This window comes from Rissa tridactyla, chromosome 3, assembly GCF_028500815.1.
Source record: "Rissa tridactyla isolate bRisTri1 chromosome 3, bRisTri1.patW.cur.20221130, whole genome shotgun sequence".
Classification (NCBI taxonomy): domain Eukaryota; kingdom Metazoa; phylum Chordata; class Aves; order Charadriiformes; family Laridae; genus Rissa; species Rissa tridactyla.
This window is the reverse complement of record NC_071468.1, coordinates 34,583,098-34,609,383: the sequence shown is the minus strand read 5'-3', so window position 1 is coordinate 34,609,383 and position 26,286 is coordinate 34,583,098. Positions and strand designations below refer to the sequence as shown.

At 43.0% G+C, this 26,286-nt stretch overlaps 1 protein-coding gene across 3 annotated transcripts in view; it reads left to right on the top strand.

Annotated features, from left to right (window-relative positions):
- Positions 1-1,075: 1,075 nt before the first annotated feature.
- CMTR1 (cap methyltransferase 1) overlaps positions 1,076-26,286 on the top strand; it is a 28,343-nt gene continuing 3,132 nt past the window's right edge. The window contains exons 1-24 of one of the 3 annotated variants that reach the window (XM_054197453.1): positions 1,076-1,225; positions 2,668-2,802; positions 6,201-6,343; positions 8,737-8,895; positions 10,360-10,452; positions 11,178-11,249; positions 11,500-11,594; positions 11,699-11,771; positions 11,980-12,178; positions 14,649-14,767; positions 15,021-15,117; positions 16,365-16,497; positions 17,056-17,235; positions 17,640-17,696; positions 18,637-18,694; positions 19,356-19,424; positions 19,600-19,731; positions 20,233-20,355; positions 21,093-21,184; positions 21,792-21,860; positions 23,249-23,296; positions 23,827-23,939; positions 24,494-24,602; positions 25,382-26,283. In XM_054197453.1, coding sequence (XP_054053428.1) covers positions 2,673-2,802; positions 6,201-6,343; positions 8,737-8,895; positions 10,360-10,452; positions 11,178-11,249; positions 11,500-11,594; positions 11,699-11,771; positions 11,980-12,178; positions 14,649-14,767; positions 15,021-15,117; positions 16,365-16,497; positions 17,056-17,235; positions 17,640-17,696; positions 18,637-18,694; positions 19,356-19,424; positions 19,600-19,731; positions 20,233-20,355; positions 21,093-21,184; positions 21,792-21,860; positions 23,249-23,296; positions 23,827-23,939; positions 24,494-24,602; positions 25,382-25,403 — 2,385 coding nt within the window. In that variant the 5' untranslated portion in view covers positions 1,076-1,225; positions 2,668-2,672 and the 3' untranslated portion in view covers positions 25,404-26,283. Of the gene's footprint in view, positions 1,226-2,636; positions 2,803-6,200; positions 6,344-8,736; positions 8,896-10,359; positions 10,453-11,177; positions 11,250-11,499; positions 11,595-11,698; positions 11,772-11,979; positions 12,179-14,648; positions 14,768-15,020; positions 15,118-16,364; positions 16,498-17,055; positions 17,236-17,639; positions 17,697-18,636; positions 18,695-19,355; positions 19,425-19,599; positions 19,732-20,232; positions 20,356-21,092; positions 21,185-21,791; positions 21,861-23,248; positions 23,297-23,826; positions 23,940-24,493; positions 24,603-25,381; positions 26,284-26,286 lie in introns of those variants that run through there. The other 2 variants (XM_054197452.1, XM_054197450.1) reach the window with 2 other exon arrangements.

Here is a 26,286-nt window from a genome sequence, read left to right as displayed (position 1 = left end):
TTTTATTATGTGAAAAGCTCTGTCATCACTGGCCTTACAAAACCTCTTCTGGCTCTGCTCAGGTAATGGAGCTGTAGGTAATTAATGGTGAAGTGCCCGGTGGTGAGCAGGTTATTGGCTTCTCCACAGGCAGCCAGTTTCTTAGGAAACCTTCACTTCCTGGAGGAACAATGACATTTCCAGCCAACAGCCAGGGCCCTGAGCCGGCATGGGGGCATGCTGCCTGCAGTCACCCCCACGGCAGGGAAACTGCTAGGTTTGTCTCCTTCAGTAGCATGAAAAAAGCTGTTTTTCTAAGAAAGTGACACTTCTAAGGCAGTGGTTGAATTACCTGTGTGTTAACACACTATATACACTTTTTTATATACTTTGTATACATTTTTATACACTCCATAATTTTTTATACACTTTATATAAATTTTTATACATGATATATTTACAAAAAAATATACATAACATTTTACATAGAATTTCGATATATTTGCACCCCTACCTCATCTCCTGGTGGAGGTGTGTGAACACACTTTATATACATTTTTTTATACACTATATATATTTTATACACTCTATACATTTTAATACACTTTATATACATTTTTATACATGATATATTTACAAAAATTTTATATATATGTAACATTTTACATAGAATTTCGATATATTTTCACCCCTGTGCAGCCCTACCTCACCTCCTGGTGGAGGTGTGCGAACACACTTTAAATACTTTCTTTTTATACACTCTATATACATTTTAATACACAAAATATTTACAAAAATTATATATATGTAGCATTTTACATAGAATTTCAATATATTTTCACCCCTACGCGACCCTACCTCACCTCCACCGGGAAGGACTGAGGCCGGCGGTTACGCGCTTCCCCAGAGAGCCGGGCTCTGCCGGTGTCCTCGCAGCGGGAAGACCGGGGCGGCCCAGGCCCAGGCCTAGGCCCTGCCCGCCGCCATGCTGCCGCACTGCCGGCGTTGCTTAGCGACGGGGGGTAGGGGAGGGCTAACTTCCGGTGCGTCACTGCCGCGCGCCGGCGGCCTGAGGGAGGACCCGCGGGCGAAGGGGGCGGCGACGGCGACGGCTCCGAGCGGGGAAACGAAACCGCCGCCGGCGGCGGAGGAGCAGCAGGAGCGGACCCGCCTCACCGCCGCCGGGCCCTCGGGAGACGGACCGAGCAACTCGCCTGTCTCTGCTTCGCCGCCTCCTCCTTCTTCCGTGAGTGCCCCTCGGCCTGAGGGGGGCCCGCCGACGCCTTGCCTGGCCTCTGGTACCGGGAACGGGGGGCCCCGTACCAGAGGCCAGGCAAGGCGTCGGCGGGCCCCCCCCTTGTGGGGTTTTGTGCTGCTAAAGGGCTTTTTCCTTCCCAGCTGGTGTCGCCTGAGGGATGGGGTGCCGCTTAACCTGCCGTTAATTTTGCGTCGTTTTGAAATGTAGCGGGAAAAGGGATGCGCTGAGGGACCCTTGGTGGGGTCGGGAGGGTGGGGGATCTCGAGAGAAAGGTAGCAGAAGTGAACTAAAAATGTGTTAACCTGAAATAATATCTCAGAAGAAACCGAAAATGGCTCTCGGTTTCTTAGAGATAAGCAAGCAAGGAAAAAAGACAAAAGCAACCCTAATTGATACAAGAGCAGATAAACATGAGTTGGCTGTAGATGGAAAGGCAGGGGAAAGGTTTCTTAGCCACAGTGCAGTGAAGTCGTGGGGTGATTTTGCAGTCAGAGTCGTGGGGACGAATAAAGGAATTGATCTTTAGCTGCCCTGTATGTGTTTGCGGAAATAAGTTTGATAACAGAGGATTCAAATTGGTGCCCCAGGACATCGTTTCTAGCCCTAGCTAGAAAAACATAGCATAGCATTGCTATGTAGTATAATAAACGCCAACAGGTTTTTATTAGTTGTTATCAATAGCAGGGAGGTTTAGCTAGTGCTCCATATATCCGTGCCTTTTAATTTTCACCTGCTTTCCTGTTCCTTGATTCTTGTCCTCTGCAGGCCTTCCCAGCTAGCTTCTATTAACTCCGTCTTAAGCATTAGTCCTTTCTCTGGGTTTATGCAAAGTTTATCAGCCACATCCAGAAGCTTGATATCTTGCCAGTGATTCCTGGTGAAAAACACAAACACCCTCCAACTTGAGCACACATATTTAATAAAGTTCTGCTATGGCAGTAATGTAGAAAAGCTCTTTTATTAATTCACGTTTGCAGTGCGGAGGGCAGAGGTGTTCTGAGGCTCTTGTGAGAAACTTGTTCCACCTTGCATGTTCTCCTATTTCTTCTTTATTTTTTTTTTAGTGTTTGGATAAAATAAATCTGTGATCAATTGTCATATATTTAAGTTATCTAAATGCTGACATCTGGGTTGCCTTTATCTACTAGCATTTAATGATAAGTAGGTTGTAGAAATGATTTGAAATTCAAGTAATCAGTAACAGAGAAGCTTCTGCATAGACTTCATGTTTGTTTAGTTAAACTAGCTATTAAAAAAGGTAGGTTCAAAAGAAGCCAATGCTTTTACCTAAAGCAAACTTAGGTTGAGAAGCATAATACTGAATAGTCCATAAAATCATCTATGCCACAGTGCTGCTGTGCCTTACCCTTCAGCATGCAGGAGAAAGTTAATTTGCTTAATGTTTACCAAGTGTGATGCTCTTCTTTCAGCAAAAATGAAGAGAAGGACAGAACCTGAATTTAGCAGCCCCCAAAAGAAGCAGAAGAAGAGGATAGAAGACTTGGGATTGACCCTCAGTTCTACTTCAGATGATGAAACTCAATTTAGTAATCATACTACTCAAGGTAAGGTTGGAGACAACGTATATGCTGCTGCGAGGAATCTAAATAACTAGGAATTGAACTCATGTCTGCTAAATCATCCTAATTGATAGCCTGAATGTCAAGGGCATACTCTCTCTTTAGGAGAAAAACTACATTAATTCTGTTCACAACCTTGGATTGGTGTGAATTTTTTTATGCTTTTTTAAAAATCTCACGTAAACAGTTTGGTCTGTGAATTGTATGAATTCAGACATAGAAAACAGAACTTGAGGTAGATGACAAGTGCATGGTCCAAAGCTGTAAAGATTCTTATAATATATGAGCAGCATTAATGTTCTCAGTCTCAGCAGTTATTTCTGTTTTGGAAGCTTTCAGTAGTGAGGAGTTGTGAGTGTTGTGCTGGAAAGAAATGTCATAATCCCTCATTGTTCAAAAAATAAAAATAAAAAATCAGTAATCATCACATTTTTGCAGATGGGAGAAATTGAGATGAATACAAAGGGCAGGCTGATTTGGACTCCTGCATTGTAGCACCATCTCTTTTGCCAGCTCACTGTGATTTTTTTGCGGGTAAGGGGAGTTGTGAGAGCTCACAGGTGTTTGGTTTCAGAAAGAAAAACTGTTTCAGAGTTAACTAAATTGCCTAGTTTTTCTCAAGTTGGACTGTGCTTTCTGATCTGGAGCTTGAGGTATACCAAAGATGAGGCGAGTGCCCTACACAATTGGTATCGCTGTTGCAGGGTGCTTTAAACTCTCCCAGGATGGTACTTCAGGTTGCCTCATGGTCATGCCTGCTACTCCTGAGTCTTGGGATTTCCTGTGGTCATAAAGTGTTAGTGAGAAAGGGCCTGAATGCAGAAAGAAGCCTCCATCTTGTGAAAATGGAAGGAGATGCGTATGGAAGATGAGTGGGTCAGTTTGGGAGTAATTGTAGTGACAGGGTATGGTGTGTGCATCTGTCTGGCAAGGCTGTAGGTGGGTGAGGAGGTTAGGGGTGCAGGGTGCGAGAGCTGGGGTAGGGAATGCTGTGTGCACTCAGGGCTGAGCTAAAAGATTCAAACCAATATTTTTGTTATTTTTTTTTTACCCCTCTTTTGATTATTGAGTTCATGTATGGGTCAAAATAGGCTGTGAGTCCTTAGTGTTTAAGAAACAAGTTGATACAGTTCAAGGACAACATTTCGGGTAGGGTTAATTGCTTATTAGTCTGTTACACCCACTGTAGTTTCCGATAAAAGAAAGAAGGTTGGGGGAGAGAAGTGATATGAGATCTGATCTCAGCTGAGCATGGCCTAGCAAATGTTAAAAGCAAGAGTTGTGAAGGGACTTTCTTGAGACTCGTGTAGTGGGTGTGGCCTTTGAGGCACATCGTGAGCCTCTGGAAAATAAGACACAGCTCAAAAGCAGGCAGCAAAATTAATTGAAACTGTGTATTGGAGAAACAGAAAGTATTAACTGACCCTAAAGCAAAATCCTTTGTGATCCTGTTCATACCTAAGAACTTTGTGAAGGAAAGAGACATGTAGGTTGTGTGACAGACAGACATTTGAAAATCAAGATGGGTATATAATATTGCAAACACAAGTTAAATCATAGCCTTCCATGTCTCAAGCTGAAATCCTCAAAGGTTGACACTGTAAAACTCTAGCATAGGAGCTATGTGGGGACACAAGTCATGAATCTTAAAAGCTGATAGTTCAGCAATAGGCACTGAGAACACATTGAAAGGGTTTTAACTACAGTCATATATTTCCCTACAATGTCTTTCATTTTCACTTCACTTTCTTGTAATGGCCTTTCTTTACTGATTGTCCAGCTGTTTCCTGTTACTTCACTGATGCTCGGTTTTCCAGAACAGGAAAATAGATCTGTGAGTTGGGAGAGAAATAATCTGTGTTTTTTCTTAAATGAGAAAAACGTGAGAGAAGTTCAGTCCTTCTTCTAGATAATTATAATGTGTTTTTTTAACACTTCTATGTACCTAAATAATTCCTTTTTAAGCGATAAACAGAAAAAGATTAATTCTGCTAACAACAATTTTCTGCATTATCCTCCAGGTAACTTCTGTAGTTCAGCTTCTTCTAGTTGTATGAAGTAGCGCAGAATGTTCTAGCGCTCGTCAAACAAGGCAGGCTCAAGAGGCAGAGGTCCAATGAAGAGCGTGGTTGTGCTTGCTGTGGGTTGCTGCTCTAGTAGTCCGTATGGCCTGCCCCACAGCATTAATTTTAGTATGACTGATGTGGTGCTAGGCAAATTTCAGGAAGGAAATACATGCCATTGCTTCATCTTGGTAGTGATATTACCAGAGGAGAAGCAGAAGGACTCAGTGAGTTGTAGGGCCTCCCTCGCTACCTACCTGGTGCGGAGCAGGCTGTGAGACAAATAATTGACTGCCACGATTCCTGCCCAGATCCCAGTTACATCCAGCGTAGAGCAAATAGGTTTGGGCATCTCACAATGCTAGAGCAGGAGTGAGGACTATACAGCTCATACAGGCCTGGGCTCTTCCCAAGTAAATCCCAGGGTGCGGCTGGGCAGCGACAGAGCTTCATTGTTTGGTGCCCATGAAGGCTGTGCTGCATCTGTCTCAGGTGACTTTCAAGCAAGAGAAGTTTATTTTGAGTGCCTGTTACGTATGGTGGTAGATATTACCTTGATTGGACCGTTGACTTGACTAACTTCTTCCTCAAATCTTCATCTCTGTCAGGGTATTTTTAAAATAGATTGGTGTCTTCTGACATTATCTGTCACTTGGGTGAAAAACTGTCTCATTTGCTGTAGTGAACTTGTGGATCCTTGCTACTAAGGTGGGAAGTGGGATCAAACTGAAGTTTAATATGGGGACTAAGTGATAGTCCCTTAGTCTAGCAAAAAAAACCCTCTTTTTTTTCTGCAGTGTTGGCCATTTGGTAGATGCCGGTGTACTCGATGTAGATTTTTGGTTAAGTTAGGATGCGTTTACACCTGTAGTTAGGTAGGAAACTGAGGAAAATCCAGTATGTTTTATCAAGATGTCAGTAATAGTCATTATTCTTGGGAGAGAATCTCTGTGGACTTTCTCAGCTCCTCGGGATCATTGCAAAGGTCAGGCACACCACAGTGTACTATCGTGGTCATGCTGTGGCCTGCTCTGCTGCTGTATTGGGGTTTGCCCAGCGCTTTGGGAGGCCGGGGATCCATTGGTTCAGAGAGTTTGTGTGTGGGGCGGATAACCAGTTGTTGGTTCCATGAGGTATTTTATATTACACATGCGTGCTTCCCATAGCGCATTTGAGATACTGAAGTGTCCTCTCTATGTGTTTTTTGAGAGGATTTAATGAGTCATGCTGTATATTTCTTAATGTGATTACTGAGATGTCTTTCTTCCATTTTATTTTTATTTTCTTACTCACTTTTCTCACTCTTTTTGTTGTTTTCAGAGTCTTCCAGTAGCAGCAGTGGGTCTGACAGTGAGAGTGATGAAAAAAGACCAGTCTTCAGCAATGAGTTCAAACAAGACTCTCTCGTGGAGGGTACTTCATCTCGCTACTCAATGTATAACAGTGTCTCCCAAAAGCTCATGGTAGGTCAAAATAGTTTTGGACCAAACTGTTAGAACCTGATGAGAGCAAAGTGAGAAGACCAGTCTGTTTTAAGAGATTTTGATTCTGATTATCCTTGTAGCAGGATTCTGTGCTTCTTTGAGCCAGCTACTGAGCAACTGGAGGAGGCTGAGATAGCTTGGTTTAAGTGGACCTGTTAAAAAAGAAAGTTGATCCATATTCAAGCCCTAGGAGCAGGGAGGTGAACGTGAAGGGAAGGATGTCTGGGTCAGGCAGCTTGCTGAGCTTGAAAAGAGAGCCCTACCATGTGTTATTTTGCAGTGCTTGAGTTAACAAATGCCTTGTAGGGAAGGCCTTAACAAATTATGTGATTGACATTAATTTGTTTCGTCTCGGAGGCTGGCTGGCATACCCTTGTAGAATTATTACCTCAATTATTAAGGTATTTCTTTTTCTTTCAAGTAGTGACACTCTGCTTTATGTAGAGCCAGAAATTTCTTGGAAAGGCAGGGAGTTGCGAATGATAGCGAATGTGACAACTGAACTTTGAAGGTGATCGCCACCCCCTTGATTGCATAGTGTTAGTGTGTGGGGGGGGAAAAAAAGTACTTTTAGAAAATTCTAAGAAAATAGTTGATTGTCTCTGTCTCATGGTAGTCCCAAATTCAGCAACTTGTTCCTGAGTTTAAAGGCAATAGTAGGCTGTAGAGAAGAGGAGTGTCTTTCAGTGCACACCTTTACACTTTTTCCTGATGCAAACTTTGTCACTGTGGTATTGCAAGTATCTTGTAATCCTGAAAGAACTTCCATTATTGGTAATGGAGAAACAACATGTTATTTCCAAGGGCAGTAGAGAAGATGAGATATCTAGTTGTGCATTACTTGAAATGTGACAGGAAGTTTAGGACTCAATGGGGGACTGAATTCGGGTCTCCTTTTGTTCTGTGCTGGTACTGTACTCACAGGAGCAGGCGTCAGCAATCTTCATGTTGCTAGGGCAGCTTGTGCCTGCCTTTGCCAAGTTTGAAGTTCAGTCTTCTAGAAGCTGGGAAGTGCTGGCTGCTCCTAGGAGTGGGAACAGGGAGATGCTGCCTCTCAAGGAGGTGGAATGCTGCTGACCAGCAGGATCACACCTCTGCATGAAAAAAGAACTTTCAGCTCTTGCTGAATTCAAAATACCATGGGATCCATAGGCTGAGAGTTGCTGATTGTGCCTCTCTGTAGATAAATCCTGTTGCTGATGATTCAGAATCTGTCCATGGGCATTTTTGGCATGGGGCTGCAGTTTGCTGATTCTAGCACAAGACTATGTTTCACCTGGAGAGTTCTCTCCTGAGTCAATTAGGATGTGTGTTTTCAATTGGCACAATACAGGAGCTTTTACTACTGAATTTGGGAGGCTTTTATTTATAAGGCCTCATAAATTTGAATATAAAGATTGGTGTGGTGTCAAGTCCGGTTGAATGATTTGGTAGCATTAGCTAAGTAAAAGGAAAATAGTCTTTGACTACTAGGTGTTCAAAATTCTGTCCTCAAGAAAACGTTGTGTAACAGGCTCCGTGGCTGTCACATTTGGTGTATATATTTCAAGGTCTGATTCAGACCCAGGTAGCAAAGGCAGTGGGAAAACACCATGTACTTTTGTATAAAACCTGTCATATGTTCTTGTATTGTTTCTCATACAGATTGGTAATAAACAATGTTTTTGTTGCTTTTCACAGGAAGGAGTATGGGGATAACATTCATTCAAAGTGAAACTTAATCTTTGAGTCTTTTATTTACATATTGTCTTGTAGATGCATACTGGAGGGATTGAAATTGACTGCATTCATGCTTTTTGTTGTTGTTCTCTTGTTGCTAAAATTTATGAAGAGAAAAGCCTGAAAAACTAGCAGTTAATGAACATACTTCTTTTAACCTAAGAGATGAGAATGTGCTTCAGGAGCAGTGTGTGTCTTGCATTCCTCCTCTGAGTTTTAGGTCAAGTTTTAAGTGATGCTTGAAATGTATGTGAGTGCATGTTCACAACAATGAATATCATCGCAACATGATTTTTTTTCCTGTGCCAGCATCTTTTGTTTTATGAACCTTCCATGCTTACTGAATGCTGTGATGAATGGCCCCAGGCTCCTCACTACTTCTCCCTCTGAGCAGGCTGTTCCCGCATTACTGAACCTTTTGTAATTTGCTGTTGTCTCAAACATCGTTCTTCAGATCTAGTTTTTATGTGCTCTGCTTCAGTGAAGTGAACTCGGCATTAAGTCCTGAAAGCCACAACTGAGATTAAAAATGCTCAATGCCTTCGAGTCACTTCAGGGTGATGCGCCATTTTCCCTTGTAGTCTTTGAGCCTAGTAGTAGTACATAAACTCAAGTCCACTTGCCTCAGTGTGCTCCCTTTGCTTTCTTTATAGGCCAAGATGGGCTTCCGAGAAGGAGAAGGTCTGGGAAAATACGGCCAAGGCAGGAAGGATATTGTTGAGGCCTCCAATCAGAAGGGAAGGAGAGGCTTTGGGCTGACCCTCAAAGGATTTGATGGGGAGCTCAATATTGATTGGCAGGATGAGCCAGAGGTAAGTACTTCCTGATTTGAATCCTTTTTCTGTTGCTGTGTTCAGGATTTGCCCACTGGGAATGGTGTTTAGTGTTGTCTGCTAAAACTGCCTATCTATTAAGTGACCTTGCTGGGTGGACCCAGGCCTTATTTTGTCCCATAACAGCATGGCAAAACTTGTTTTCTGTCATGTGTATTAATGTTCTGGCACGAAATTGGTTTCAGGTGGATTGTTGCTGTGGTCTGTAGGATTTGTTTCTGAATTTGCAGTAGTGAATGTGATAGAAAATTGTTATCAAGCTCTTTTGGGTTTACCATTTTTATTTTGTATATCATTTTCCATGCCTGTCTAGGTGATATTTATTTTGATTATTTAAATCTTTTCCGGGTGTGTTTAATAGTCCCAAATAAAATACTTAGATGTTCTATTCCTGTGTCTTGTCAAGCTCTTCAACACGGAAGAACATTGGGAAATAGAAATAGATGTTGTCAGGAAAGTAAAGCCCAGTTTTTATATTATTTGGTGTGAAATAGCTGCTGTATGTTTGTATTTAAAAAGAAAAATCAAACCACAACACTGAATCCTAGGGATGTGGCAGCCGTAGAGTAAGCCAGAAGGTCCCAGCCGTTGTTAGTCAAGGATGGCAATGCTTGTCAAGCCATGTATGGTGCATGTCGTGGTACTTTGCTCTCCATTCTTTGAATTGCTTTCAGCAGTTGAAAATAATAACAGAGGTTATTCCTTGAGAGCCAGGAGAGTTCTGTAGGCTCATTGGTTTAGGTCTCATTCTCCAGTGTGTTTCTACGGCTCACAGCAGTTCAATGCATGATTAACCCTTGTGGATGATACTACTATAATAAATATAAGAAGGTTAGTAGAACTTAGCAGCCTCTCTTTGTGGAGGAGTAGCATTACTTTGATCTTAACTGCTACAATTCCTTCCCGAGATTATAAAAATTGTTTGAAGCATGAATTAAGTTGTGGAATGAGGGAGCCTTTCAGAAAGAACTGGGAGAAAGAATATGTAAAGCACCATCACGAAGTTGGGTTTTTTTTGGCACACATCTCTTTTGCAGTGTCTCTAAAATGTACCTTGAGGGTGGTAGGCTTTTGCTTTGTCTTGACTATTTATCAGACTCTTCTCATTGGAGAGGAAAGTGGTATGGGTTTTTTTTTGTGGTGGAGTGGTTTTACTTGATTTTTGGTTTGGTTTTTTTTTGGTTGTTGGTGATGTGTGTGTGATTGGTGGGTTTTTTTGTCATTTGTTTTTGTTTTTTTGTTTTTTGTTTTTTTTTTTTTAATTTTTAAATCCAAACAAATAAGACCTCTTCTAGAGTAGGAGAAAAAACCTCTATGGTTGGTCCTAAAGTCATGGCATAACCCCTTATGCTAGGATCAGGAGGCAAACTTTTAGGGAGCAATTAGTCATTATATTTTGCTAACAAAAACATCTTTGGCTCTTCCCATGTCTTGTGTTTGCAGCCCAGTGCCTACGAGGAAGTGGACTGGTGCCTCGAGTGTACCACGGAAATCCCTGATGCCCAGGAACTGAAGGAGTGGATGACTGTGGGGAAGGTAATTTTTTAGATCCCAGTAGTTACCAGGCTAAGACAACGCAGAACTACTCAGCCTGAAACAACTGCCTTGTCAAAGAGTTGTAGAATAACCTAAGCTGGAGGGAACCTCTGGAGATTGCTAGTGCAGCTTCCTGCTTAAAGCAGGTCCAACTACATGTTGCTCAAGGCGTTGTTTTGTTGAGTTTTGAGCATCTCCAAGGATGGAAATTTCACAACCTGTTTGGGCATCTGTTTCAGTGTTTGATAACCTAGTTGACAAAAGAAAATTTCCATATGGCTGATCGGCCTGTTTTGTGTTGCAGCTTGTGTCCATTGTTTCTTGTCGTGTTGCTGTCCGTCTCTGATAGTCTAGATCAATCTTCTCTATTTTCTGCCATTAGGTACTTACAGACAGCAATAGGATCTCCCTCTTTCCATTTTGAACAAACTGTTTCTCGCTCTCTCCTTGTACTCAAGGTGCTTCAGTATCCTTGTCATCTTGGTGGTCTTTTTGCTGGGCTTGCTCTAGTGCGTCTGTCTTGTACTGGGGAGTGCTAAACTGGATGCAGTATTCCACATCCGGCCCTAACAGGGGAAAATAATTCCTCAGCCTGCTGGCTACACTTTTGCTAATACAGCCTAGTATGTGGTTGGCAGCCTTCATCCATTACCGGTATATGTTGCATTCTGAAATGATTGATACCATGTTTGCTACTTGTTATCTGTGTTCTCATCCTGTTCCAGAGGAAGATGGTGATTGAAGATGAAACAGAGTTCTGTAATGAAGAGCTTTTACGTAACGTCCTGCAGTGCAAGGTAAGTCCCCTTCCTTAGAGAGGAACTGAAGTTTTGGGGAAGCAAGTGAAATAATTTGCTAAAGAACTGGGATGGCTTAGAAGACGAGTGAATATCATGATGTGACAGAAAAACATTTTGTATTGGTGAACCAAACCCTGCACGGAGTTTTCTGTCTAAGGAGAGAGAAGCATGAGGATAGGAAATGCTCATGACTACCTATCCCTCAAGCCTTGCCAGGTCCAGCTCAATTTTTTTTCTGTTTGTACAGAGTGTATTTGATGAGTTGGATGGAGAAGAAATGCGTCGAGCCCGAACAAGGTCTAACCCCTATGAGATGATCCGTGGAGTTTTCTTCCTGAACAGGTTTGCAGAACTTCTGGTAGTGTAGCCCCTTTCCCATTTATGTCTGCTTTCAGCCTTGGGAGCCAAGGTTGAAACTTAATAGGCCCCTGTTCATGTGTTCACAGGGCTGCAATGAAGATGGCAAATATGGACCATGTCTTTGACTACATGTTTACAAACCCTAAGGACTTCCATGGGGTGAGGGCCTCTAATTAACTTTCAAACAGCAGTGCTTTGTCAGAGAATGGAGAAGGTGGGGAGAAAGGAGAATCCTTAGGATACTAGCTGGGAAAACAGGTGCTCCAAAGAGACTTCTCTGACTGGGTAGTGCAGTTTATGGTGTTTGTCTTTTGACTGATGGGAGCTGTTACTGGGTCAGTAGAATTTCTTCAGTTTCCTTTTGCAGAGGCCCTTGATAAAGGAGCGAGATGCAGAGCTGCTCTACTTTGCGGACGTGTGTGCTGGTCCTGGAGGCTTCTCTGAGTATGTCCTATGGAGGCGGAAGTGGCATGCGAAAGGATTTGGCATGACCTTGAAAGGACCAAACGATTTTAAACTAGAGGACTTCTATTCTGCTTCCAGTGAGCTCTTTGAACCTTATTATGGTATGTACTGCATGCACGAGTGTTACTTGATGTTTTTGCTTATGCTGCAGCCTCTGTATCAGGAGCAGGGCTGGTATTGATACCAGCATGGGGATCTAAGAGAAGCCTGTTTATAGGGAACAATTTTGCAAAGTAGAAGGGCGTTGCCATCTGAGAAAGGGGTTCAGATTGGTGAGCTTTCATATCAAGTCACATTTCTGCACAGATTTCCAGTCTGCCCTGTGAATGTGTGTTCCGTTGTAATAGTTGATACTTGAGTGCTTTACTTATCTGAAAATTGTAGAGTCGTTTAAGATTGCTTGACAGTATTTTTCCCACTTCACTGATGTCAGCCTGAAACACCGTGAGTGAGATGACTTACAGAATCATAGAATGGCTGGAAGGGACCTTAAAGATCATCTAGATCCAACTCCCCTGCGGCGGGCAGGGACACCACCCACTAGACCAGGCTCTCAAAGCCCCATCCAACCTAACCTTGAGCACTTCCAGGGATGGGGCATCCACAAATTCTCTGGGCAACCTGTTCCAGTACCTCACCACCCTTACAGTAAAGAATTTCTTCCTAATATCCAATCTAAATCTCCCCTCTTTCAGTTTAAAAACATTACCTCTCGTCCTATCACTACACTCCCTAATAAAGAGTCCTTCCCCATCTTCCCTGTAGGCCCCCTTTAGGTACTGGAAGGGGCTATAACATCTCCCCGGAGCCTTCTTTTCTCCAGGCTGAACAACCTCAGCTCCCTCCGCCTGTCCTCATAGGGGAGGTGCTCCAGTCCCTTGGCTTGCTCAAAGATCTGTTAGCAGAGCCAGAAGTAGAAACCTTACTTGCCTGACTGGCAGTATGCTTCTATATCAGACCTCCCTAGCTCTGCTTTGATAATTGATTGTGAGCTCTTAGTAAAGATAAATAAAACAGATTTGGGCTAGAGGCTGTATCTGAATCATTGTTACTAAATTAGCTTCCTAATCTAAAGAGGTTTTACCTTGCTTTGAGACAGACTAAGCAGGTGTACACAGACAATTGCTGCATCTCGCCTCACTGGATGGTAACTTGTTAAGCTTGCTGATATGTTTGAGCCCTCTATCTGCATATCCTCTAGAAATAGGAAGGGAAATACAAGGCTTGTTAGTATTCTTGCTTTCTCATTTCAGACTGTATATAGGAAACTCGAGTGTGACTATTTTGTAGAGAAAAGGGTTTGCTTTTCATTGTTGTGCTTTGTTTTTTCCCTCTACCACTCTGACTCTTGTTGACTGCCACTTTTGACACCTGACCATGAACTCTCTGAGAATGGTTAGTGCTTCAGGATTAGTTCTGTTAAAGAGAAGGTTCATGGCAAGGGCAGCAAGGCAGATAAACACATTGTTCTAAGGCCTGCAGCATTTGGATCTTCATAACTCACTGCAAACTGGTGTTCTTGTGGAGAGATGGAGATACCTGGAGAAATGAATAGCCCAATGACTTTGATGCATTTTCTCGATCCCTTTCTGTCTGTTGTGCTATAAAATCTAGTGAGATGTGTACAAACTCTCTTCCAGTGATGGGAAGGAAGTAGACTGCCATGATATTTGTGTTGTGAAGAACGGTAACAAATTCTAGTGTCACTTCGCATACTGACAGGATGATTGACGAGGAATTTAGTTATCAAAGCACTATCATGCATCCTGATCTCTGCTGCTTTCTAGTCCTCCAGTTCAGTTAATAGAAGCTGTAGTTGTGGAAGATTTATAGGAACTAATACCAAATAGAAGTTCAGGCTTCTTCAAAGTCAGAATTGGTGAGCTCTAGAGTACACCTTAGGTTCGCTTTCTAAAATACCAACCTGGGTGACAATTTACTTCTCTCTAAAAAGAGATGTATGGGAATACAGTATACACAAACCCTATTTTCCTTTCTCTACTCCCTTTATAAACTTGTTGGCAGGGTTTTTTGTGGTTGCTTTTTAAATTACAGATTACATTGTGTTTGGAAATAGAGTACTGTGTTTCTTTGTAATGATTTGAATTCTTAAGAGAAGATTGTCAATGCACAATGTAAATAATTTTGCCCTGTCTGTAATAATGTGTTTTTACAGATGAGCTGTGCAGTGAGATTGAGCCTTACATTTTTAGTAGGTTCAGCTATGTGTATGCCTACTTGGATGAGACTATTATGTCGTCATGTATTCAGTTCTCATCTCAGGGGAGGGTAGTGAACCATTTGTCTTTTGCTGAGGCTAATGTACAACTCATAATTTGAGCATGGTTATTATATGGCTTTGTTTAGCCCTGACCACACAATCTGAATAGTTTTCATTAACTGACAAGCAATCTTCGGTGGTGAACAAGGGAACGTGTTACGGCTTATTTGCCTATCAAGGTCTGTAGTTTCTGACTAAATGTTGATTGAATACAATAGATCACCTGCACATACTGATCTTTTGTCTGTACTTGCAAACATGTTAGTAATTGTCTCCTCTTTTCCCCCTAGGAGAGGGAGGGATTGATGGAGATGGAGACATCACTCGCCCAGAGAACATTACTGCTTTCCGGAATTTTGTTTTGGACAATACTGATCACAAGGGAGTGCATTTCTTAATGGTTGATGGGGTTGGTCCATTTCTTTTTCTTCCTGCACTAATGACCAAAACTGATACCTCAGTCTGCATGTACTAGGATATTTGACATGTGTCTGTAGTTACAGTGTGAAATTCTTCAAGGCTTGCCTTAAAAATTCCCGGTGGCAGTGTTTTCTATCTTAAAGAAAGAGGAATTATCATGATTCTGTGATTTAGCTGTACAGAATTCTTTGCTTCACGAGCAGATTTGTGGAGATACTAATCATATGTTGTGTGCTCTGCAGGGTTTCTCAGTGGAAGGTCAGGAGAATCTGCAAGAAATCCTAAGCAAACAGCTCATGCTTTGCCAGTTCCTTACAGCACTGTCCATCGTCCGGACAGGTATGTTTTATCCATTAATCTTCTTCCTCCTTCTCTAAGGTGTGGATGGCATTGCAGAAGGATGCTGTACAATTTTTATTAACCTGCCACAAAGTCCGCTCTGCGGTGAGGCTAAGTTGCACAGAATTAAGTGTGTATGGATACATCCTGAGATGGTTGTCACAAAGCTAAGAGAACTGTGGCTGAAAAATAAGATTATCTATGTCTGTTTTGCTTTAATTAAAAGTATGAGGTAAAGTGCACTAGTTTAAAGCTTTTTCAAAGTGTTATGTTATGTATCTGTCTTGGGCTCAGGTCACTAGTGTGATAACTGGACAGTATATCCGAGTTTTAGGTGGACCAGCTGCTTCCTGAATATTTTAACAGGCTGGTTGGAACAGAGTGGTGTTTATCCAGTTCATCCTTCCCTCTAAATTGTGGCTTTTCTCCTTTAAATCTGCCATCTCTGAGATCAGAACAAGAGATGTCTCACACTGCCTTACCTGTCCCTGATTATGGCCAAATGATGGACGCTATAGCTCTATCTGGTTTTGATGGCTCCTCTCTTCTGCTGAGTTTAGTTAGCATTTGGCACTGACGCAGAAGATAAAAATGTTCATTATGTTATCATTTGTCTTGTGCCTTATGTTTAGAAGTACCTGAGGCAATGATTTACTTAGCAGTAGTCTCAAATGTGGTATGGTAAAAGGAGCAACCTTCTTTAAGTCTCTCCTGTCTGGGTAGATAATAGCTCTGTAAGACTGACTGCTTTTTGCTTGGGGAAATGGGGAATCTTGTTTGAAGGCAAGGGGTGACATAGACCTTTTTTTTTTTTTTTTTTTTTCTAGATGGTGAGTTGTTCTGATTAGGTAACATCTGTTAGTTTTCTCCTCCAGCCTGAGGTTCCTTGTTGCACATATCAGAGCTCTGCTTCTGTAGAGGCTTTTGCATAGCATGCTGCTGTGCCACAGGGCGCAGTTTGGGCCTGAAAGGGGAGAATAGGGGGTAGATAGATGGTTTGCTCGTGAGACAGCATGCATACTGATTTGATCCTGGTTGGGGAAACGCTTTTCTCTTCGCAGCAGAGATGCGGGGAAGATGGTTTGTGGAGCCCCATTGGCATACTTCATGAATGTGTTTTAGATGCTGTTTAACTGTACAGAAACACTCTTGCCAGTTCTGCAGAGGAGAAAGTTATTGAGGTGCCTAGTATCTCCTTGTTTCCTTATAATCTGCTGGTATCGGTGTGCTTCCTCTCTTTTTTCCAGGAGGACATTTTGTCTGCAAAACCTTTGACCTGTTTACTCCATTCAGCGTGGGACTTGTTTATCTGCTGTATTGCTGCTTTGAGCGAGTGTGCATCTTTAAACCTGTGACAAGTCGCCCTGCTAACTCGGAGAGGTGAGATTTTTGAGTGTGAGGGACTACTAAAGAAACCCTGTCTTCTACATACGGTGATAGATGGATTTGGGTAAGTGTAGTGGAAGCTCTGTGACCTGCCTGAATTAGCAGTTGTCTTGGAGGAGGAAACATTTTAGATGCTTAGCAAATTATGATGTTTGAGAAGGTAAAGCGGATATTTGCCAAATTACCCTTCTGGGGAGAAAGCAGTGGAACTAAATATATAACAAATTCTGTTTCACATGAAACAGTTATGGTTTCCAATGAAGCTAGAGCATATTATGTGTGTTATCATTGTACCTGTCAAGTTTAGTAGAATTGATTTACTACTTGAGGGAGATCTGTGGGGTTTTTCAATAGGGTTGAGTTTCCCAATCTTTCCCGAGTCTAGAACATGTATGATGACTTTGTGATAGGTGGGATTGCACCTTCCTAAGAATACCCAGGAGGAAAGAATTCCTGGGATTTGGGAAACTGTCCTGATAAATGGCAATGTGGCAGGAAAGTTGGCTGTGTGGAAGAACTGAACCCACATGATCTTTCTGCCTTGCTCTGCAGGTACGTGATATGCAAAGGATTAAAGCTAGGTATTGATGACGTGCGGGACTATCTCTTCATGGTGAACATCAGACTCAACCAGCTGCGCAACACTGATGTGGATGTGAATCTTGTTGTCCCATTGAATGTGATCAAAGGCGACCAGGATTTCTATGATTACATTGTCCAGTCCAATGAAAGGTGAGCGCCCATGGGCAAGGAGGGCTGCTGGCTGTAGGCAGGTTAACCAACATGGCTTTCAGTTGTAGCTTCTTGCGCTCATGGAGGTACTTGCTGATGCTGCGACACCACTCTGCTTTTGCTCCCTGAGAGGCTTAGCAGAGCAGAGGGACCCTGCGCAGAGAGAAATATTGTTAGTAACTGTTTGGCCTCCAAGTACTGCATAAAAAGGAAAAGAGGCTACTGCCTACTTCTTTCCAGTGGTCTTGCTGTCACTTTGAATCATGTTGTCAGTGATCTACTGCTGCTTTGAGGATCAGACTGGCTTCCTCCTCTTGTCCCAGCACTCTTCCTTGTTTTGAACAGTAGAACAATCTTGGTGGTGATTGATTTGCTCCCTGACTGAAGCTTGTTCTCTTTTTCAGCCACTGCAAAGTTCAGATAAAGGCACTAGCCAAAATTCGTGCCTTTGTTCAAGACACGTGAGTATATTCCTCTGGCTTTTGGTGAGGACTGACTTAACCTACTGTAAATGAATTGCTTTGCCCTTCTCTAGTGCGTTCTTGATTTGAGCTGGTACTTGGCTTGGCCTTTGGAGCTAGGAAAGTGAATAGTGCTTTTAGGTAGCTCAGTTTGTGTCTCTGCCTGAGTTATTTGCAGAAATGTGTGGGTGGCTGGAGGAGTCCTGAAAGTTGGTGGTCTATTATCACCCTTGTTGAGAAGGCTTCCATGTGTTGCATGATTTCCGATTACCATAAGCAGGCCTGCTTCTTAGCAGGAATGCAAGCAGAAAAGTAACTGCCAGCTGCTATGTTCAATTCTATAGTAACCATCTAAGTTGAGTGTGGTTTATAACTCTTCATTTTCCAGGGGCAATTCAAAGCATCTAAGTTATATACCTAGACTTACCTAAAGCTTATGACATGAATTTCTTATGTAAAACTAAAGTCATTGCAATGTATAGCTGTTTCCCTGGCATGACTTTTCTGTTCAAGTCTCATTCGGAGAGAGTATGTAGTAGAAAGTTGAATGAGTCTGGTAGCCTATCTAAGAGTTAATCCTAACATTGACATTGGTGTGTGGCCTTCAGCAGGTCTTCACTGCCATTTGTAGACAGGGCTATATACCCAGCTCTTGGAGATTAGGATAAGTTAATATTAATACATAACTCCTTGAAAATACTTGGTACTTTCATGTGATGGAGTAGTGCAGACCATGAAACAAAGCCAATACGGGGACTGGAGATGGGTGGAGGGTGGGGAGGAAAGGCAGCATCCTCTTTGGTGTAACCTGTTGATGAAGAGTGTGCATTTGTCATTCTCAAGCCAGACACTGAAAGTTGCGAGTTTTATAGGGCTGGGATATGTAATGCTGCAAGAGCAAGGAGGTTTCACCATTTAAGAGTTTTTTGTCTTTCTCTAGGACGTTGATTGAGCCACGGCAGGCTGAAATCCGAAAGGAGTGTCTCCAGCTATGGGGGGTAAGCAAGCTGCCAAGCAGGGAGGTTGTGAAGGTGTCCTTGTTGTGGTGAAACAAGAATGGAGCTGCAGTACAGATAGGACTTTCTAACCAGAGGTTTAATACGTTGTCTTGTGGGAAATTCAGAGACCATTTCAAGCTGTTTATGTAAGCAGACAGGATGTTTCTGATTCATTATGTGTATGGCTTAACTGAGCAGGCTTCTTTGCCGCAGTTGCGAATATTTCATTGCACACACAGTGAACTCAGCACCTAGATCCCAAGCAGCAGAGCTCTCCAAAGGGTCTTGTTTTATGACTCTGCAGTTTCTCTTTCCTGAGCTTTTGACTGCAGTGGGGCCATAGATATGGCAGTCAGTTTCACAGCCTAATTGTGTGTCTTCAGTGAAACAGTATTTCGTTGAAACATGTATGAAAGCAAAGATTTAGCCTGAAACTTTCTGAAGTTGCCAGTTGTTTCCTGTGAGATGTGGTATGCCTACATTAAATTTGCAAAACACGTGAGACCTTTTATTTGCCAGATGACCTCTCCAGCCACTGGACTCCCAAGAGCAGGAGGAGTTTCAGGGGGCAGGATGTTCTGTCATGTATTGGAACCAGAAAGGTTCTTATGAATGTGCCAAAGAATAATGCTTATTATCAATTGTTTGGATTTGTTTTCAGATTCCTGATCAGGCTCGTGTTGCTCCTTCATCTTCAGACCCTAAGTCCAAGTTCTTTGAGCTGATCCAGGTGAGACCTTACCCAGAAGCTTGTTCTGAGTCCTTTCATACAAATAGAACTTTCCCCCATAGGAATTTAGAGATGAAGAAGCTAGTCCTGGATTATTGTTTCATGTAGAAGTTGCATTTACCTACCTGTTTGATGTATTTTGTCTAATTTGCCTTTTCCTTACTTTGCTTTTTAGGGTACAGACATTGATACCTTCAGTTACAAACCCACTCCTCTGAATTCCAGTACATTGGAAAAAATTCGCCAAGTGTTAGATTACCGGTGTATGGTGTCTGGAAGTGAGCAGAAGTTCCTCTTGGGGCTAGGGGTAAGTGCTGAGAACAGTCCGGGAGTTTTGCTTGTTCATTTTAATGCTACCGTTCTGCCTTGCAGTTTCATCCCATCCTTTCCTGTCCTCAAAGGCCGGAAAGGATCCCCATCACCAGTCCCTGAGACTGCTATTTATTTCATGTTTCTTTCTCCTGACTTCACTGCTTTTCACACTAATTAACCCTGTTTTTGTAATCGCAGCCTACACAGAGACCTGTACTCTTGCTAGTGCCTCTAATTATCTTCACTGTCCTTTTAAAGCTGTTCTATTTATGGTTCTTTGTGTGGGTATGACAAGTCACTGTCAGATTAGAATCAGTGGTTTTGTTCCTTTGCTGTAGAGATTAAGGTTCTTCCTTAAAACTTCTGACAAAGAAACTGCCTGTGACAGCCTAGGACAAAAAGATTCTCTGAGGGCTGCTCTACACTTAGTCAGAGGTCTCCCCTCCACCCCTGGCCTCATGAGGCTTTGGCTGAATCTGACTCTTCCTACACACAGAAATCACAGATCTACACCTGGGATGGTCGCCAATCAGATCGCTGGACAAAGCTGGATTTGAAAACTGAGCTGCCACGAGATACCCTTCTCTCTGTGGAGATTGTTCATGAGCTGAAAGGAGAGGTAGGAGGCTATTCTCTCCCTTACCAAGTGGCTGCAAATATAATGAGCAGTTTCGCGTATTCTCTGTAAGATACTGAAGAATAAATGTTCCATCTGTGCCAGGTGCAAGGTTTTTTTGTATATGATCTTTAGAGAAACTATTTTGGACTAAGTTCCTTCTTTATGTCCATTGCTAGAGATATGAGCTTTTAACATTATTTTGAAATTATTTTGGACCTGACATGCTGCTCTTGCCCTATGAGCAGCAGCAGATGACATTGCCAACATGACTTAATGGGTTCTGTGGCTCTTTGAGTACATAACTGCTCAGTAGTGCTTGCAGGCTTTGGGGAAGACACTCATGGTATATGCACAGTGTAAGGTATTGCTGCCTGGGATTCTGCCTGTCCTCTGACACCTCAGGTGAGGATGCTGTAGTTGCACTGGGCTTTGTGCTGTGGTACCTGACCAGGCACAGAGAGCTGGTGATGCCAGCTGTGGTCCTGCCCTCTCTCCCTCCCCTGAGACAGAGACGTATAGTTGAGATGCATGAATTCTAGGAGGATGGCATGTTACTGTACAATGGGCAGCAGGAAATTTGTGTGCTTCTAATACATGGAAAGGTCCCTTCCAACCCTATGATTCTATGAAAGGTGCTCTCTTGCTAGAAGAGAACGATGTCCTGTCAAAAACAGGCTATAAATCAAAGCTGAAATAGCATCAATCTGAGTAGTAAGTCTCTGTATTACCCTCCCTAGGGGAAAGCCCAGCGAAAAATCAGTGCCATCCACATCCTTGATGTCTTGGTGCTGAATGGCAATGACGTTCGAAAGCAACATTTCAACCAGAGGTATGTAGGATCTGGAGAAGCTTCTTTCTTGTACATGGGTACGAGTGACTGTAAGCAGCATTCAGCAGAATGCTGAGCACAGGGAGACAAGTGCATTCAGCTGAAACACTGCTATAAAGATGAACTGTGAATGAACCTGCTCTGAAGGGAACTGTGTATAGCCTTTTCCAACTGTACCCTCTGTATGAGGGCACGTCTAGCTCCTTTCTTAGTCTGGGGTGAACCAGGCACAAGTCTGGATAAACTGAGCATCCTGGGTATATGAATGAACATAGCTGATAACTGTCTGAGGGAAAAGGAACGAGCCCCGCTATTTCCTTCCTCAGGGACATGATGTCCTACGTTCCTCGTGATACCTCAATGTGTTCAGTAGCATGTGGGCTTGTAGAGGAAGCTGTAAAGACCTATTCCTAATGGGTAACAGCCAGTATCACTGGGCACTGAACTGGAGGGCAGGGTGAAAAAGTCTTGCTCAGTACCCATTGGGTTAGCAGTGGAGGCAGTCTGCATGAACTGAAGTGTCTAAGCAGTTTCTCTGCTGAAACTGCTACCTACCTGCCATGCCAAAGATCTCGCGAAATTGCTGGATTCTCCTGTTTTCATTCAGGATTCAGCTGGCGGAGAAGTTCGTCAAAGCTGTTTCTAAACCTAGTCGGCCAGATATGAACCCCATCCGGTGAGTGACATCTCCTCCCCTCAGCCTGGTGTGCTTTGGTTTCAGTGTGTTGGAGGATGAAGATAAGGAGCTGAAGGAGAGTTAAATTTCAAGCTGAAATTCATAGTTCTGTTATGTTCAATGGAAAGAGGCTAAAAGCCCTTTAAATACCTAAGATAAAGGTTGATAGTGGAGAAGTACGCTCCGTTCACATATTAGACAGTCATATTTTCATCATAGGTGGATTGGCTGGTGCTGATTTCAAGTATGTGCTACAGTAGGTCTAGCACCTAGTTAGCTTAATCATTGCAAAGACTTGTCACAAAGACAAAATCTATGTCCTTGTCTGCCCTGAAGGGTCAGCAGCGGTACAGAGATGCTGACTATTAGTAGATAAATGAAGTGCTGGCCAGCATTTACAATCTCCAAATGGTTAGCCTGAGGAGAAGGCTTTAGTTACAATCCTGAAAAAGTTCCTGACAAAGGGCTTCAGCTTTGGACGCCTCCTGACCTTCCATTTCACTGATTCTGCTACGGTGGAGCATAAAAGCATCATTGTGCTCGGTATCAGGGTAGGTATTGCAGACAAATAGTTTCACAAGTTAGAAGTGCCATGATATTGTGAGAGAAGCTGGAGGAAGGGAAAGAGGATGTTCTCCTTGGTGGCTTGTGAAGTGAGAAGGAGACCTGTAGAAATGGGTTGTAGAGGGGTTCTTTGCTGCTTTTGCGAAAAGGTGTTCAAACAGTGCTCTTTGCAGCCTGATGCTTGTAGCAGTGTGTGGGAAATGGGTGTTCGGGGTGTCAGATCAGAGGCAGTGCTTTTGAAACTTCCTGATTGTCTTTCTGTGTCTCAGAACAACAATAACAAAAGCAGTTTGACATAATGATAAGAATGATGACTCCAAATCATCTTTACTGATTTTAAAAAAAAAAAAAAAAATCTGTTTTTACCTCGGGGTAACTAGTGAATTTGTGGTGTCCCTGAGGATAATAATGGTGAATATCAGGCAGTTTAGTTTTACTGCAAGGCCAGCATGCTGAGGCCTGAACCTGCATGGGGCTGACCTTGGTGAATTTACCTCATAGGAAAACAAAAGCGCCTGACTTTCATAATTCTTCCTCTTCTGCATATTCAGCCTGAGGTAAAAATGCACAGCTTCCTTAGCAGCGAGGATGCTTGTATGCTGCTTACAGCAACCCAGCTGTGAGCATGCAAGAGTCAGGTTTTCTCAAACCAGGAGAAATGAGGCACTGGAGGAGATTGAGGAGAAGGGTGAACCTCAGTCATGCCTGACCACCTCCTGCTGTACAAGATGAACTGTCTGGCTGCTCCCCGTAGCTGAGACAGAAAAAGAGGACAGTTTAATTTTTTTTTTTTCAAATCACATTTTTTTCTTTCCCCCCCCCAGAGTGAAGGAAGTGTACAGATTGGAGGAAATGGAGAAGATTTTTGTGAGGTAAGCGATGGGCACAAATGAGAGACTTCAGGGCCCCACCCGATGCACAGCTGCAGGTGGGATGTGCTGATCTCTGCTTGAGGAGTCCTGGAGAAAGAGCTGTTGGAGCTTGTGCAGCATTCTGAGATGCTGATGACTCAGAGCATCATCCTGCTGAGGTCTAATGCCGTAGATGTGGCCAAAGTGCGTTACAACACTAGGAGTAGCAACGGCGCTTGAGTTTATGTGCAGCAGTGTCAGTGGCTTGAAAGATTAAGAGTTCACACCTGAAATGGGAACGTCATTTGGATTAAGTGTGGTGGATCATCATAGATCCTTCATGGCAACACTCGATTTGCTACCTGATCTATAAAACCCTGCTAGTCATGTGGGGGAGGCAAAAGACTGAATTCTCCAGGATGTGATGATTTTTTCCTGTCATATGCAGTGCTGTCAGTTTTCACTGTGATACTCTGGAGAGGGTGTGCAGGTGGCAGGGTGGTGAAGGAAGAAACAAGGAATCTCTATGACTGTCTTCTCTCAACATTTAGGTTAGAGATGAAAGTCATCAAGAGTTCAGGGGGAATGCCCCGGCTATCCTATACTGGCCGAGATGACCGACACTTTGTGCCCACAGGACTCTACATTGTACGGACTGTGAATGGTATGTAGGAGGAGAGAGTCCTCACTCTTATTTAACTTTTCTTTCTGTCTCAAGTAAAAAGTATTGACCAGGCTCGCTCCTGTTGAAACTTAATAAAAAATTAATGGGAATATTCCAATGGCTAGAGATTAACTGTTTGCATGTGATGAGGGTAGCCTGGATTTGGATAAGGTTTAGGGTATTTATATGATAGGTTTTTCTGTTGTGGGTTGATTAGCTATTGTGTGGGTAATTCCATTTATTTACATGACTGATGACTTTCTTGTTTAACGAGATCATAATTTTTCATCAAGAAGACATTTTCCAGAGTAATAGTATATGGAAGTATCCTATTTGGAATGTCAACTTTTAAATGCAGTGAGAACGGAGTTTTCTCAGTGACTAGAGAACAGCTTGGGAAGCAGGTCTTCTTGAGCGAGGGAAGGGAAAAGGAGTAAAAGAAGGATCAGAGAGAATTACAGATTCCTCCTCTCTCCTTGCACTATGTGTATTTATACTGTGCTTTTTTTTTTCCTGTTCCATTTTCTGTCTGATCCCTGTGGCTCTTCTGCAAGATCCCTGGACAATGGCATACAGCAAAAACTCCAAGAGGAAATTCTTCTTCAACAAAATGACCAAGAAAGCAACGTATGACCTCCCTTCTGAATCCATTGCACCCTTCCAGTGAGTATAAGCCAGAGCGGAGGCTATGGCAGGATAGCTGTGTGTGGGTCTGTGTGTGTCTGGGTATTTGGAAGGGAGTTCAGGCGTGCTGTGCTATGTTCTTGCAGTCGTTTGCAGTGCAAGTGCAGCTTGGTCACCAGCAGGGTGTGCTGCAGAAACTGGTGCGTTCTCAGGCTTTTAGGAAACTGCTGATCTGGATTCGTGGATTTTTTGCAATTAACTGCTATGAATAACACACATCTGACAACTTTGTTCCCCTGTCTGCAGCAGAGTACAAGTTACAGAACCTCCCTGCACACAGGGATGTGGACATTGAGCCCAGCAACTGTAATTTGCTGTATGCCTGTATTTTAAGATGTTTGGTTGGAAGTTGCTAATTTAAAAGCAAAGCCCAGTTCATTTAGCCCAGGCTCTGGAATAAGCTGTAGGTAGCTGGGAGCCATTTAAAGAGAGAGTGGGAGAGAAAAGCAGCAGCTCTTTAGGAAAAGATGGAATGGCTTGTCATTGGACAGTCATTGACATTGTGGCTGCTGAACTCCATCTGTATCTATTGAGTACTAGGCTAAGGCCACGTCTTAAGTACAGCAAATCCTGAGTCTGTGTGACACCTCAGGGCTCACGGGTGGAGATGTTCTGCACACCCTGCCCTCAGGTAGTCTCAAGAGATGCCCTCCACTACCACTGCTCAGGACTGTGCCTCTGAGCGAGAGCTTCATATGAAATAGGGCTCTGGATTTTCTCAGATTTTCTCACCTTGAATCTCCTTACCTACTTTACAGCAGTGCTCCTAAGAGTCCTTAAGCTTTCCTTAACCAGCTAAATGGAAGAACATGCTTAAAACTGTAAAAGCAGAGGCACACGATACTTTTTCCCTTCGTGTGTCGGGATGGAACTTGCATGAATGGCTGAGGAGGCGGAGGGAGTGCTCTTGTGGGACTCCAGAAGGGATGTGTTGTACTATGGTTAGTGAGTACTAATGTGTCTGTAATTAGCCACTGACATGTGCTCTTGTTGCTGTGCTAGTTCTGCTTTGTTAGAACAGTAGCACTAAATAAGCTATGAATATTAAGTGTCAGTAATTGTACAAAACTAAAGGCTGCTGTGTTGGTAGTAATTAGCAGCTCTGTTTTCATTATGGCTGGGACTATGTTGATGCAGTGAGGACGGGCTGTGCTTGATGGATGGAGTGAGAGATGGCGTTGTAGGACCAGAACTCTCAGTAGCCAAGCGGAGCTCTGTTATTTCACATGAGGGGAAAGAGGGGATGATCCTACCCGCTTTTGTACAGCGTGAAGTGCTGTTCATTTGCAAAGCTCCATAGGACAGCTATTACTGATTCTAGTAGGTTTGTGGTGAGTGATTAGATTGCTGCTTGCTGCTGCTGGCGGACTTTCTAAATTCTTCATTAAGGCCTTTCCATTGCCTGCAATGACAGTTTCATCCTCTCAAAAACTTGGAGGGAGGTAGGTTTTCCCTAATGACCTGTCTCCTTCCAGCAGATAGTGAACTGAATCTTGAGCGAAGCTAGACTTAACACGTTTGTTTCCATGGAAATCTCTTAGGTTTGGAAGTTGCTGTAGTTTGTAAGGTGAATGAATGCACTGGTCTTTTTCGAAGACACCCCTTGGATTGAGTATCTCTGTGTGGCTCCCATTGCAAGGAGCTGTCTCTGTAGTGTGCTTTG